Below are 12315 nucleotides of genomic sequence, written 5' to 3'. Positions count from 1 at the left end.
TTACTATGTTCTGAAAATTGAAAGATTAAAAGACAGTTTACATTTTTTTTGTTGTTTGTTTTAGAGACAGCATTTCTTTGTGTAGCCCTGACTGTCCTGGAACTAGCTCTGTAGACCACCAGACTAGCCATGAACTCACAGAGATCCACCTACTTCTGCCTCCTGAATGCTGAAATTAAGGGCATGCACCACCATCACTCAGCTGGCAGGTCACATTTTTAAGAAAATACATATTGACAGAAGAGACAGAGAAGAGTAAACTTAAGCATTAAAGTCACATGTGTATTAGGAAATACACAACGTACTTCTGAGAGTGAATATCTACTTCTTAGAATCATGTAAAGAAGATAACAGTTGAGACATTAACCATGAATGGGCATTTTCCAGAAGTTTTAAGCCACTTTCTGTCATTTGGATGTGGAGTGTTATCAAATAGTGGTAGTTAACAAGGTTAGACAGTGATAGACAGTGGGCCAGCCATGGGGCGCTCTGCACTATTCCACAGAGATTAGATTTGATCCTTTTTGTAGATGAGAACCATTGAAAACCTTGTTAAGAATCATGTAAGTCATGGGTTAGAAATGTGAAGATATAGAAACTTAAACGGGGAATATTCGGGAGGCTATTGTAGTGCAGATAACAGAGAAAGAATAAATTTTGCAATAGTAGTGAAGACAGAAAAAGAAGATGTTAGGGGATGTTGAAGAGGCAGGATCAATAAGAACTATGGTTAAATATGAAGTGTAAAGGAATCTGGAATGATTATCATTTTTGTCATATGAAGTATAGTGAATATTGTTTTAAAGACAAATATATAGAAAGTAAATGAGGTTTTAACATGACGGTCACCACAGTGTTAAGATGGCAGAGAAAAAAAGATTAGTTGATTGATGTTATTTATAAACATGAAGTAATTTATGATTTTAAAAAAGGTGATCTTTGTAATTTCCAGAACATGTTTAAAAGGCATATAACTTAAATCAAAATATGGAATAAAAGAGACATGGTTTTTATTTGTTTAAAACAAAAAAAATGGCTGTATAAGAAGTACAAAGGAACAATCATGATGCGATGGTGGAAAGCATGTCAATGTCTGATTCCCACTGGGCATGTGTCTGTTGGAAATGCACTGCTCACTCTGACCAGAAGGTAGCTCATGAGGTCATGCAAACGAAAGAGTTAAGAGAATGTCATTGGCTATATTGATGCCAGACAAAATCAATCTTTAAGGTGAGAACTGATACTGGAAAAGTTGGATAATTAATAATAATAATAATAATAAAAATACATACTCATCTACAATCAGAGCCCCAAAACATATGAACTAGAATCAGACAGAATTAAAAGGAGACATAAAGTGACTCTTAATAGCACTCTGCTGTACCCGTAGGTCAGTTTCTCATTCTGCCATCATCAGAGAAGCTTCCCCTGCAACAAATGGAAACTAATAGAGACCCACAACTGGACCATGTGCAGAGTGAGCGAGCCTGGGATATGGAGTCCTAAATGGGACATCTCCATCAAACCCTCCCTGCAGGGCTCGGAATTATGCAAAAGAGAAGGCAGGAGATTTTAAGAGCCATAGGGGGATAGATGATACGAAGAACACAGTGTCTTCTAGACATGAAAGGACTGATGCACATGAACTCACCAATACTGTGGCAGTTTGCACAGGACCCATACAAATCCAAACCAGACAGGGTCCCAGTGCTGGGATGCAAAAGTAGACAATGGCACCATCTCCAACCAAGAAACTATCTCCAATTAACAGTCTCTCATATAGGAAGATATAGTTTATCCACGGGTGTCTTACTGGGCATACGAAACCACACTTCAGGGCAGGCTCCATGCCCAGCAGTAAAATGAACTCAAAGGTATTACTATTTTTTGATTATATGTTTGGTTTCCGGTTTTAAGTTGTTTTGTGTGTCTGTCTGTCTGTATGTCTCTTTGTGTATCTATATTTGTATGTGTTTTTTTATGCTCTTTTCCTAGTTTCTTTTTTTTGTTTGTTAGTTTATTTTGTTTTTATCCTTGTTTTCCATTTTTTATTTGTGTGTTTGTTTTCTTGGTGTGGAGGGAATTGGAAGGGTAGGGAAATGGAAAGGATCTGGGAAGAGATGAGAGAGGAAACCTTGATCAGAATATATTACATGAAAGTTACCTTGGTTTTTCAATTAAAAGTTTTTAAAAATTCAAGGTAAGTATTGAATACTTTAACATTTCATACTAAACTTTTTTTTTGAGATTTATTTATTATGTATACAGTGTTCTGTCTGTCTGTATGCCTGCAGGCCAGAAGAGGGCACCAGATCTCATTACAGATGGTTGTGAGCCACCATGTGGTTGCTGGGAATTGAACTCAGGACCTCTGGAAGAGCAGTCAGTGCTCTTAACCTCTAAGCCATCTCTCCAGCCCTCATACTAAAACTTTTAAAATTTGTGTTTGTGTGTATGTAGTAATATTTTGTTTGTAATCTAACAAATAAAGCTTGCCTGGAGATGAGAGTGCAGAGCTAAGCCACTAGTTAAACATAGAGGCAGACAGTGCTGGCACACACCTTTAATCTCAGCACGAGGGGGGTGGAGATAAGGAATATGGCTGGCTGGAGTGAGGGCTGTAAGGTGGGCGGAGACATAATCTGGAGGATGCAGTCTAAGGATTTAGTCTGAAGATGTTGTCTGAGGATTCAGTATGAGACAGTCTGAGGATTTGTAGAGACAGGATCACCCTTTGGTCTGAGCATTGGTAGAGGTAGGAACTTTAGTGTCTGACTGCTCTGCTTCTCTGATCTCTCAGTTTTTACCCTCCTGATAGCTGACTCCTGGATATTATTATTATTATTATTAGTAGTAGTAGTAGTTATTTGAGACAGGAATTCTCTGTGTAGTTTTGGTGCCTGACCTGGGACTAGCTCTGTAGACCAGGCTGACCTCGAACTCACCGAGGTCCTTTTGCCTCTGCCTCCTGAATGCTGGGATTAAAGGTGTGTGCCACCACCAGCTGGCTCTGGGCTTTTATTATTGAAAACAGACTGTGTGTTACATGTGTATGTGTGCATGTAGAGGGGAGGCACATGTGCATGTGCAGAGGTCAGGGGACAGCTCTGTGGAGTTGGTTCTCTCCTTTCAGTTTGACCAAGTTGTCTTCCAGACTCACATGATGGTTGGCAGAAGTCTGTTATTTGCAGGCTGCTGCTGGATTGAGGACGCCATTATTCCTGCTGATTTTGGAGTTCCTTACTCTGTGTCCTCTTCATATAAGCCGATAAAGAAGAGAGGTTCCTCCAGAACGACACTGTAGTATTTATTATATAATGCAGTCTGTGCATATCATTCCGTCGCTTGGTTAGAAGGCAGGTTGCAGACCTCATCCACACCCAGTGGGAAGAGATCACCCACTGTCATGAACTAGAAACGGGGACCATAGCAACCTCCCTAACATTTGTCTGCCACAGCTTATTTGCTGTTTTTTCACATAGAACTTACGTTTATTTCAGTCATTAATTTTGCTAATTGTTTAGATGCTGTAATAACTTTGGATTTTTCTGATTTTTCTAACCAGATTCCATTGGTCGTGACATCCCAAAAATGCTTGAATTATTTAAAACTGGACATGAAATTATGGTAGATGAAGAAAGGCAGAACTTTCTCAGCACCAAAATAGCAATAGTAAGTTATAATTGCATCTCTCCTTTGTTCAGATGCCCATCCCTGACATTGGAATTTTCCTTTGAACTGGTGTCAAATACACAAGTAAAGAATCTCATTCTGTAAATTGTGCTAACCAAGTTTAATTGTATTTGAGAGTTTCTTCCTCTAGAGCATGCTATAGCACAGGTACATGCATGCACACATGTATTTATGTTTATACAACACACACACACACAGAATGTGCAAACTTAGGATATTTCTTCCTGTGTTATGGGCTTATCACTGGCATTTACTGGCTTTTTGCCTAACCTATCTGCTCTAACATACAAGTTTTTTGTCATTTAATGTTTAAGTTTTTAGGTGTTGTAAGACTTGAATCTTATATATACTTACAGATTGCTGAGCATACATACACACACACACACCACAAAATGAATTAATTTGCCTGATGTGGGATGGCCTTCAGTATTATGTGTTGCTTTTATTAGCTGATGAATAAAGCTACTTTGGCTTATGGCAGGGCAGAATATAGCTAGGCTGGAAGAGATATAGAGAGTAGGTGGGACCAGGGAGATGCCATGTAGCTGCTGAAGGAGAAAGACGCTGGAATTCCAGAACCTTACCAGTAGGCCACAATCTCTTGGTGATACACAGATTAATAAAAATGGGTTAATTTCAGATATAAGAGTTAACCATGAATATGCATAAGCTCTTGACCAAACATTGTTGTAATTAATATGGTTTCTGTGTGATTATTTGGGTCTGGCCGGCTGGAACGAAAAAGCAGCATGCATCTACATAATGGCACCCAAAGGAACGAAGGAGCAGTCTCTGTCTACATTCGCTTTATTTCAATTAATTCTGTCTAGTGTTTTAAAGTTATTTACATACTTATAGAACAAGCTGGATGTCAATTTTTAATATCATTTTTATGGCATTAATATAGGTGCATTAGAATTATAGAGTTGTGTTTTTAAATAAATAAGCATTTGGAACATTAAAGTTATTATTATGTTATTTGCAACTGTTCTTTGTACTGAAGAATCTCCAAAGGTGTCTATTAATAACTATACAAGTAGTAGTCTTTTACTGATAATAAGATTTAATGTTTTCCAAGTGTCTGGTGCTATTCTAAATGCTTTTGTTTGTTAAATCTTTTAGTTGAGCTTTATTTCTAATAATTTTTAAATTTTTTGAGATTATAATATAATTACATAATTTTCCTTTGCTTTTCCTCCCTGAAGCCCAATCCTCTATTCTTTTCTAAATTCATGGCCTCTTTGTGTATGTGTGTGTGTGCACATGCATGTATATAAACTAGTGCATACAAGTGTGTGAGTGCATGTATATTTCTAAATATATAACTACAACCTGCTCAAACCATAGGATGATTACGTATATGTATATGTTTTCAGGGCTGACTCTTTGGTTATTGAATAATCAGTTGGTGTTTCTCTCACCCTCAGCATTAATTGCCTGTTGTACTTTGTGTAGTGTTGATGTCTCATGAACATTTCCCATTCCATGCTAGCATGTCTATTTGATGTCATTCTTTAGCAGGTCATATTTAGGCAGCCATGTTGGTGAGACTTTACAGGTGTAGCTTCTCTTCCATTTCTAGGAGACACAGTCTCACAGCAGGCTCCCTGTTCCTCTGACTCTTACAGTCTTTCACCCTGTTTTCTGCACTAATTCCTGAACCTTGCATGTAGGGATTGTGGTGTCTATGTATCAGATGAAAATCAAGCCCAGAAGAGGTAAAACCATCACCTCCATTTTATAGATAAAAGTACAGAAGGCCACAAGGTTGAAAACCATTTCAAAGTCTCATAGTTAAAATGAGGGAATTTATTTGAACCTTAACAGTGTCTTCAAGCATGTAGTCTCTGTACTCTGCTCACAGAGTTAAAATAATTTGAATAGCTCTTAGCTTTTCTTTCTCTCCTTTTGTTTCACTCTAAGGAGGAATTTCACAACATAGGCAATAGTTGATAGTCCACGTTAACTGAACCACGTCCACTATAGATTATCTAGACAAAGCACTCTGTGCACTTAACGGTGGAACACTTGCCTTAGAAAGGAAGCAGAGCAGATCTGCGCAGCCATTGGGAAGTCCCACTTGGCACATTGTCTTCAAGGCTCAGCTCTCATTTACTTGGCCTGGGCTCTGCTAGACTCTGATGTTGAAATTTCCTAGTTCCCAAAGGCCCTTGGCAGTGCTTCTTGTTTCTTAAGGTTGACAGTGTTGTAATCCAAACACAAACAAACAAGAGCCCAAATGTAAAACTCCAGAGAGTCTTCTGGAGCTGCAGAGACTTGTCTGATACTTGTTGTGCTGTTTAAGGCAGACTTTAGGCGAGTTTCTCAAGGTTGTGTTCCGATTGTCCTTGTCTACATACTATAATAATGTCTATTTCACATACAATTTTAGAATGGTGACATCATCTCTGTTCTTGTTTGTCTTTGAGGATCATAGAATAGCCTTATAAAACTCTTCCTAGCTGGATTAAATCTGCCTTTTTCTTAAGGTATATTTTCAGTATATTCTGTAGTTAATAGTTTATTAGGTTCTAAAGTGTGAGAAACCATAGTGTCTCATTCTTTTCTTTCCTTTTGTCTTTTTTTCTTATCTAAGAGATACCATAGTGATTAAAATATAGGCTCTGAATTAGACTGTGAGACTCTTTTGGAAGCTTTTGTCACACTTAAAAAAATAGACATTTATCTTATAAATACTTTTGAAATGCTTTGATATGGTGGAAGATTAGTGGAGTGGATTTTAGATTCATATTGTTATGGTTCAAATCTAATCCCATGCTTTTGAAACAACAGTAGTTCCTATATTTTGTTGTATTCTGGGCCTTCCCCCAGTTTCCTGTAAAATGATAATAATGGTTTAGTTCTACTCAGGCTAGGAAGAAGTCAATGTGATAATAACAATAGCTAGGTAGCAGAATACTTCTGATTAAGATGGAGTAACAGAGACACAACTGACCTTTCTACCTGAAACAGGGAGAAGTACCTTGAAATCAAAAAAAACTATAATATCATTTATGAATATAGACATAAAAATTTTTAACTTATTTTTAACAAATATTTTGACTGCCTAAGTCCATTTTCTATTGTCATAACAGAATGCCTGAGACCCGGTGATATAAAAATAGTAGAGGTTGGGCTGGAGAGATGGCTCAACCATTAAAGGCTAGGCTCACAACCATAAATAAAAATAGTAGAGGTTTTTGTTAGTGTATGGTTCTAGAGGTAGCCAAGTCTAAGAGTATGGCGCTGGTATATGGGGAAAGCTTCATGCTACATCGTGTTGTAGCAGAAGAATGAAAGGGTATGCAAGCTGTGCTGGAGAGACAAGACATGAGAAGGTGCCCTGCTTTATAAGAACAAATTGTCTGGAGAATGAATCTACCCCTGACAGACAGTTATCTCTCTTCACCTAACAACTTCACAGGTCTCCATGCCCAACACTGCCACAGGGGCAGTCCATTTTCTACATGAGGTTTGAAGGGGATTAACCCTTTTTAAACTATGGGAGTGACCAAGCAGTTACTGGAGGAATTCAAGGTTGGTTTAACATTTAATAGCTACTGTAATTCACTATATTATTTAACTGAAACCCCAAATTTCATAGATATTGTATGTGCTTTGAAATGAGGGTTGATGTTGATTTATTGCAGACAAATATCCAACTCTTTTTGATGACTGTTCTTGGAAAAAATATAGTTTATTCATCTCAAGTGATTTAAATTGACTGAAAATGAGTTATCTACACACTTTCTTATATCTTTTTTGGTTATGGATTATAAAAATTATTTATAAATTATGACTTCCTAAGTTCAGTAAACTACCCAGTGTTTTTACATTGGCAAATACTTGAACACTTAAAGGAGATAGGACAGATGACAAACAAACATGGCATGATGGTTACCATCTTTAGTCACTGGTGCAGTGTAAATCAAAACACAAGGAGCTGTCACTACCATCTCCTGGATGAATAAGACTACTCCCCTATACCCATAACCAAGTGTTGGTGAGGACATAGCAGACTGGACTACTGGAAATCTTTGTGGGAAAATTCCATTTTTTTTCAAAGATGATGCAACCTCATTGGCAAGCAATTTGGTGATTTGTAAAGAAGCTGAACTTCCTCCTACCTCCCAGTTCTGCTATTCCACTTTTAGCCGTGTATTTAGGAGAAATGAAAACATGTTTAAACAGAAATTTTGAAACAAATGTGTTTATATTATCCCTAAATTAGAAACATTCTAAATAAATAGGCTTGACAGGATAATATAAACAAAAGTAATAAATAAACTCCATATATGCTAATGTCTGCTGAGTGAAGAATCCAAGGAGGACGGAGTATATAATATGATTTTATTTATATAAAACTCTAGCAAATGTAAGCTAACTTATTTGATGGAAAAAATGACCTTGGGTATAGAGATGGATGAGGAGGGACAGGAAATAGGAATGGCAAAGCAACATAATGAATTTTGGAAGTGATTATTTATCTTGACTAGTGGTAGTTCCTTGAGTATAAACATATGCCCAAACTAAGTTGTAAATTTTTAAGAATATGTGTCACCAGGTGGCGACTGTAACATGAGGGCCTGCTTGTGGGGTTTCTGTCCTGCCCAGTACCCACAGCTGGCAAGTCCCAAAGAAAATCACACAGAGGTCTCCATAAGATTATAAGATGATTGACCCATTAGCTCAGGCTTTGTATTAGCTTTTATAACGTATACCAGCCCATTATTCTAGTATATGTTAGCCACATGGCTTGGTACCTTTTTTGGCAGAGTAGGTCACATCTTGCTTCTTCTGTGGTCTGGGCAGGACTGGGGGAAAAGCTTCCTTCTTCCCAGAATACTCCTGTTCTCATTGCCCACCTCTACTTCCTGTCTGATTTTCCCGCCTATACTTCCTGCCTGGCTACCGACCAATCAGGGTTTATTTAAAACATAATTGACAGAATACAGACAATTCTCCCGCACTAGGTAATGACTCACGATTTTAATCCCAGCACTCAGGAGGCAGAGACAAGCAGATCTCTGTGGGTTTAAGGCTAGTCTGGCCTACAGAGTGGGTTCCAGGACAGCCAGGGCTGCTGCACAGAGAAACCTTGTCTCACCTGCCCCCTTCCCCTCAAAATAATTATGTTGTGTCATATTCTTAAAGAGAATGGCTCGGTGGTTTAGAGTACCTGATGCTCTTCGGGAGGATTTGATTCTCAGCATCCATATAGGGTGGCTCACAACTGTGTCCACCTCCCTGGATTGCCCCTTTCTGGCCTTGAACATCTGCACATACATCTACCAACACACATATACATAAATAAAAGTAAAATCTTGTTGTATGTTTGTATGTGCATGTCCCTGAGTGTATGTATGTACACCATGTACATGGAAGAACCTGAAGGGGTCAGAAGAGGATGCCAGATCCCCCGGAACTGGAGTTATAGGCAATTGTGACAAATTAGGTGGGAACCAAACTCAAGTCTTCTACGAGGGACAGTAAATGCTCCTAGCTGCTCACCCATCTCTCCAGGCCTGTGCTGGATAGTTTTATGTCAAGTTGGTACAAGCTAGGGTTATCTGAATCTCAATTCAGAAAATGCCTCCATAAGATCCAGCTATAGGACATTTTCTTAATTAGTAATTGGTGGGGGAGAGCCCAACCCACTGTGGGTGGTACCATCCCTGGGCTCATGGTCCTGTGTTCTATTAGAAAGCAGTCTGAGCAAGCCATGGGAAGCTAGCCAGTCAATAGCACCCTTCCATGGCCTCTGTATCAGCTCCTGCCTCCAGGTCCCTGCCCTGATTTCCTCCAGTGATGGACTATAATCTGGAAGTGTAAGCCAAATAAATCCCTTCTATCCCGACTTGCTTTTGTTCATGATGTTTCATCACAGCAATAGAAACTCTTAAGACAAGCGCCAAATTGTAATAAATCTTTTAAAAAAGAATATCTAACATATCAAATAAAATTGTAGTTAACAAAATTGTTGCTATATATATATATATATATATATAATAAATATAATATGGGTGAACCAAGCTATATATAATATAATGTAACATCATGTTTCAAGAAAGAAGCCAGATTCAGAACCACATGCATAACACCATTTATGTAAAATACCCAAAGAGAAGCAAAATTAAAACAAAAAAGATCAGTAATTGCCCAGAGTGAAACAGGCATCTACAGTAATGAGAATAACAGGTCAGACTGTGATGATGGCCTTTAACCCTGATTTATGGTAGGTAGGTACACATCCTGGTAAACTTACTAGAAATTGTTGGATTTTACATTAGAAAACCACAAGTGATTTGATATACAAAACTATGCCTTAGTAAAGTCATTAAAGATGAAAAGGATAACAACAAAATTATTTCAAAAGTATTAAACTATTTCCTATTTGGTTAAAAAACAATTTAGTAAAATTTTATAATTATCAGATAACATTAAAACTTAAAAATTTCAAGTTAGACTAATAAAGTTTTCATTCATGATGTTAATTTTATTACACAGTTGGGAATATTGAAGGTGTGCTTTCTTTATATTTTCCCAGCCTGTATATTAATGAGAATATGATTTAGAATGAGTGCAGAATAAAGGATACTAGCAGCATCCCATACTACATATCTGGGGGCCTCTTCATTTGGATAGAAACAGGGTGGTAATCAAGAACAACCAGTAAACCAAAGTTGGTCATGGTTGAGGCCTATTTTTATATATCCTGGGAACTGATAATGCTCTTTACACTTTTAGACGGTTATACAAAGGCATTCTGGGGAATGTTAAAATACAAGCAAAGAACAGTATTCGAGGAATGCCTAGAATTGTGCATATATCTTAGTAATATGTCCCCCAAATAGTTCCTCATAGTAAAGACTGTGACCCTTAGAAGAACTAAAGCCTTTTGTCCAGAGGCTTTTGGCCTCAGTAAAACAGTAGACTTTTGGGGATAACGGTAGACTTTTGATGGCATGCAGAGCATTTGTATATACATTTGTACATTCCTCTTGACTAAGTGGTTGTATTAGTCATGACTCAGAGATTCATGACTCATTCATTAATTTGTTGAATATTGCATGTATACTGTATATCAGGTATATACATAGTAGGATATCAATAAAATAGATAAAAATCTCTGTCTTCATGGAATGCATGAACCCTGATTATAATTCTTACATGTATATCCCATATATATAAAATGTGTGAACCCTGACCGTAATACTCACGTGCATATTCTGTATATATGGAATGTATGAACCCTGACCGTAGCCCTCATTCCTACCTGTGCACTATAAAATCAAGTTAAGTTAGGTTCTGGGAGTTTGCTCTTTGGTAAATGTTTGCTGCCTAAGCATGATGACCTGGGTTCAGATTCCCAGTATCCATGGCAAAGCCTAACACTGGGGAGCTGGAGATGGGAGGCTCCCTCGGGCTCTGGCTACCTACTCTTCTCAAATTTTTGAGCTCCAGGTTCAGTAAGAAACTGTTTCAAAAAATAAGGTGGAGCAGGATTAAAAGACAAACCAGCACTGACCTCTGGCCTCCATACATAGCCCCATGTACATGTGTCCCTGCACACACACACACACACACATATATACACACACACACACATGCACATGAAATCAGGTCTATAACAAAAAACCAGAGTATTTTTAAGAAATGACCTGAGCTGGGCATGCTGATATGTGCCTGCATTCTCAGCACTCGGGTGGTTGATGGAAGAGAATCACAAGTTTCTGTACAGACAGATTTACAGAATGAGACTCGCCCTCAAAAAACAAAAAAAGACCAAAAAGAAAGTACCTATTTTTAAAATATGAATGCCGTCATGTTTATATTCTAAAAGTTGCATTTATTTAATTTGTTGATATATAATTAGAACATGAAGTCCGGAATATTTGAGAATAAATTTCAAAAACTTTACTAGAAATGGTTAAAATTGTGAAGAGTATGCTTTAATACACTTATATAATAGTTTAGTTTTGACATTAAGTTATAACACTGAAGCAAAACAACTTTATTAACCCTTTACAGTTGCATAAATATCCAATTTTGAAGCGTTATGAACAATAATGTTATGGGCAGTCAAACCTAAGCTCACTTTCTGTGAAAGAAGAGAGGCCAGACAACTTAAATCTGTTTACACCGAGCATGCCAAGCCCTGGCTTAAATCTGTTTACACCGAGCATGCCAAGCCCTGGTTTAACTAGTGTGGCGTGTCTGGGTCGCAAATATATTTGGAGCTTTGAACTGTGTAGTATAGAGGCAGTACCTTTGATGTGATTTTTTTTTGTGTGTGTTCCTTTTAAAGCTGAAGACGTGTTTGAAGTTGTAGACATGGTCCATTCATGGGTATCACTCTACTTGTTTATATAATAGTGAGATGTCTTGAGGCAGGAATATTCTCAGCCTGGCATTTGATAAAAGCTGAAGTGTAACGTAACAAAAATAAACCAGTGCAAGGCAGGGGCATGAGCATGGATGCTGCGCTGAGTGAGGGTTCTCAGGACAGTGAACATGAACGTGAGTACTGTACTGAACATTTTCAAATTCAGGTAGACAAGGTGTGAACACTGTTTTACAACTAGGTCAAGAATGGATTACAAAGACTATTATTTGTCAGAT

The 12315-nt window shown here is 37.8% G+C and overlaps 1 protein-coding gene across 1 annotated transcript in view; it reads left to right on the top strand.

The window, feature by feature from the left end:
- The window catches only part of Mrpl1 (mitochondrial ribosomal protein L1), a 52861-nt gene that overhangs the window by 28726 nt on the left and 11820 nt on the right, over positions 1–12315 (top strand). Inside the window, exon 7 of the mRNA XM_041671484.1 lies at positions 3566–3672. Coding sequence (XP_041527418.1) covers positions 3566–3672 — 107 coding nt within the window. The remainder of the gene's footprint in view (positions 1–3565; positions 3673–12315) is intronic.

Source organism: Microtus oregoni, unplaced genomic scaffold (assembly GCF_018167655.1).
Source record: "Microtus oregoni isolate MIOR12 unplaced genomic scaffold, Mior012 000021F_ref0000039, whole genome shotgun sequence".
Taxonomy (NCBI): domain Eukaryota; kingdom Metazoa; phylum Chordata; class Mammalia; order Rodentia; family Cricetidae; genus Microtus; species Microtus oregoni.
The sequence above is the reverse complement of the archived record's forward strand: the minus strand, read 5'-3'. Positions and strand labels throughout refer to the sequence as shown.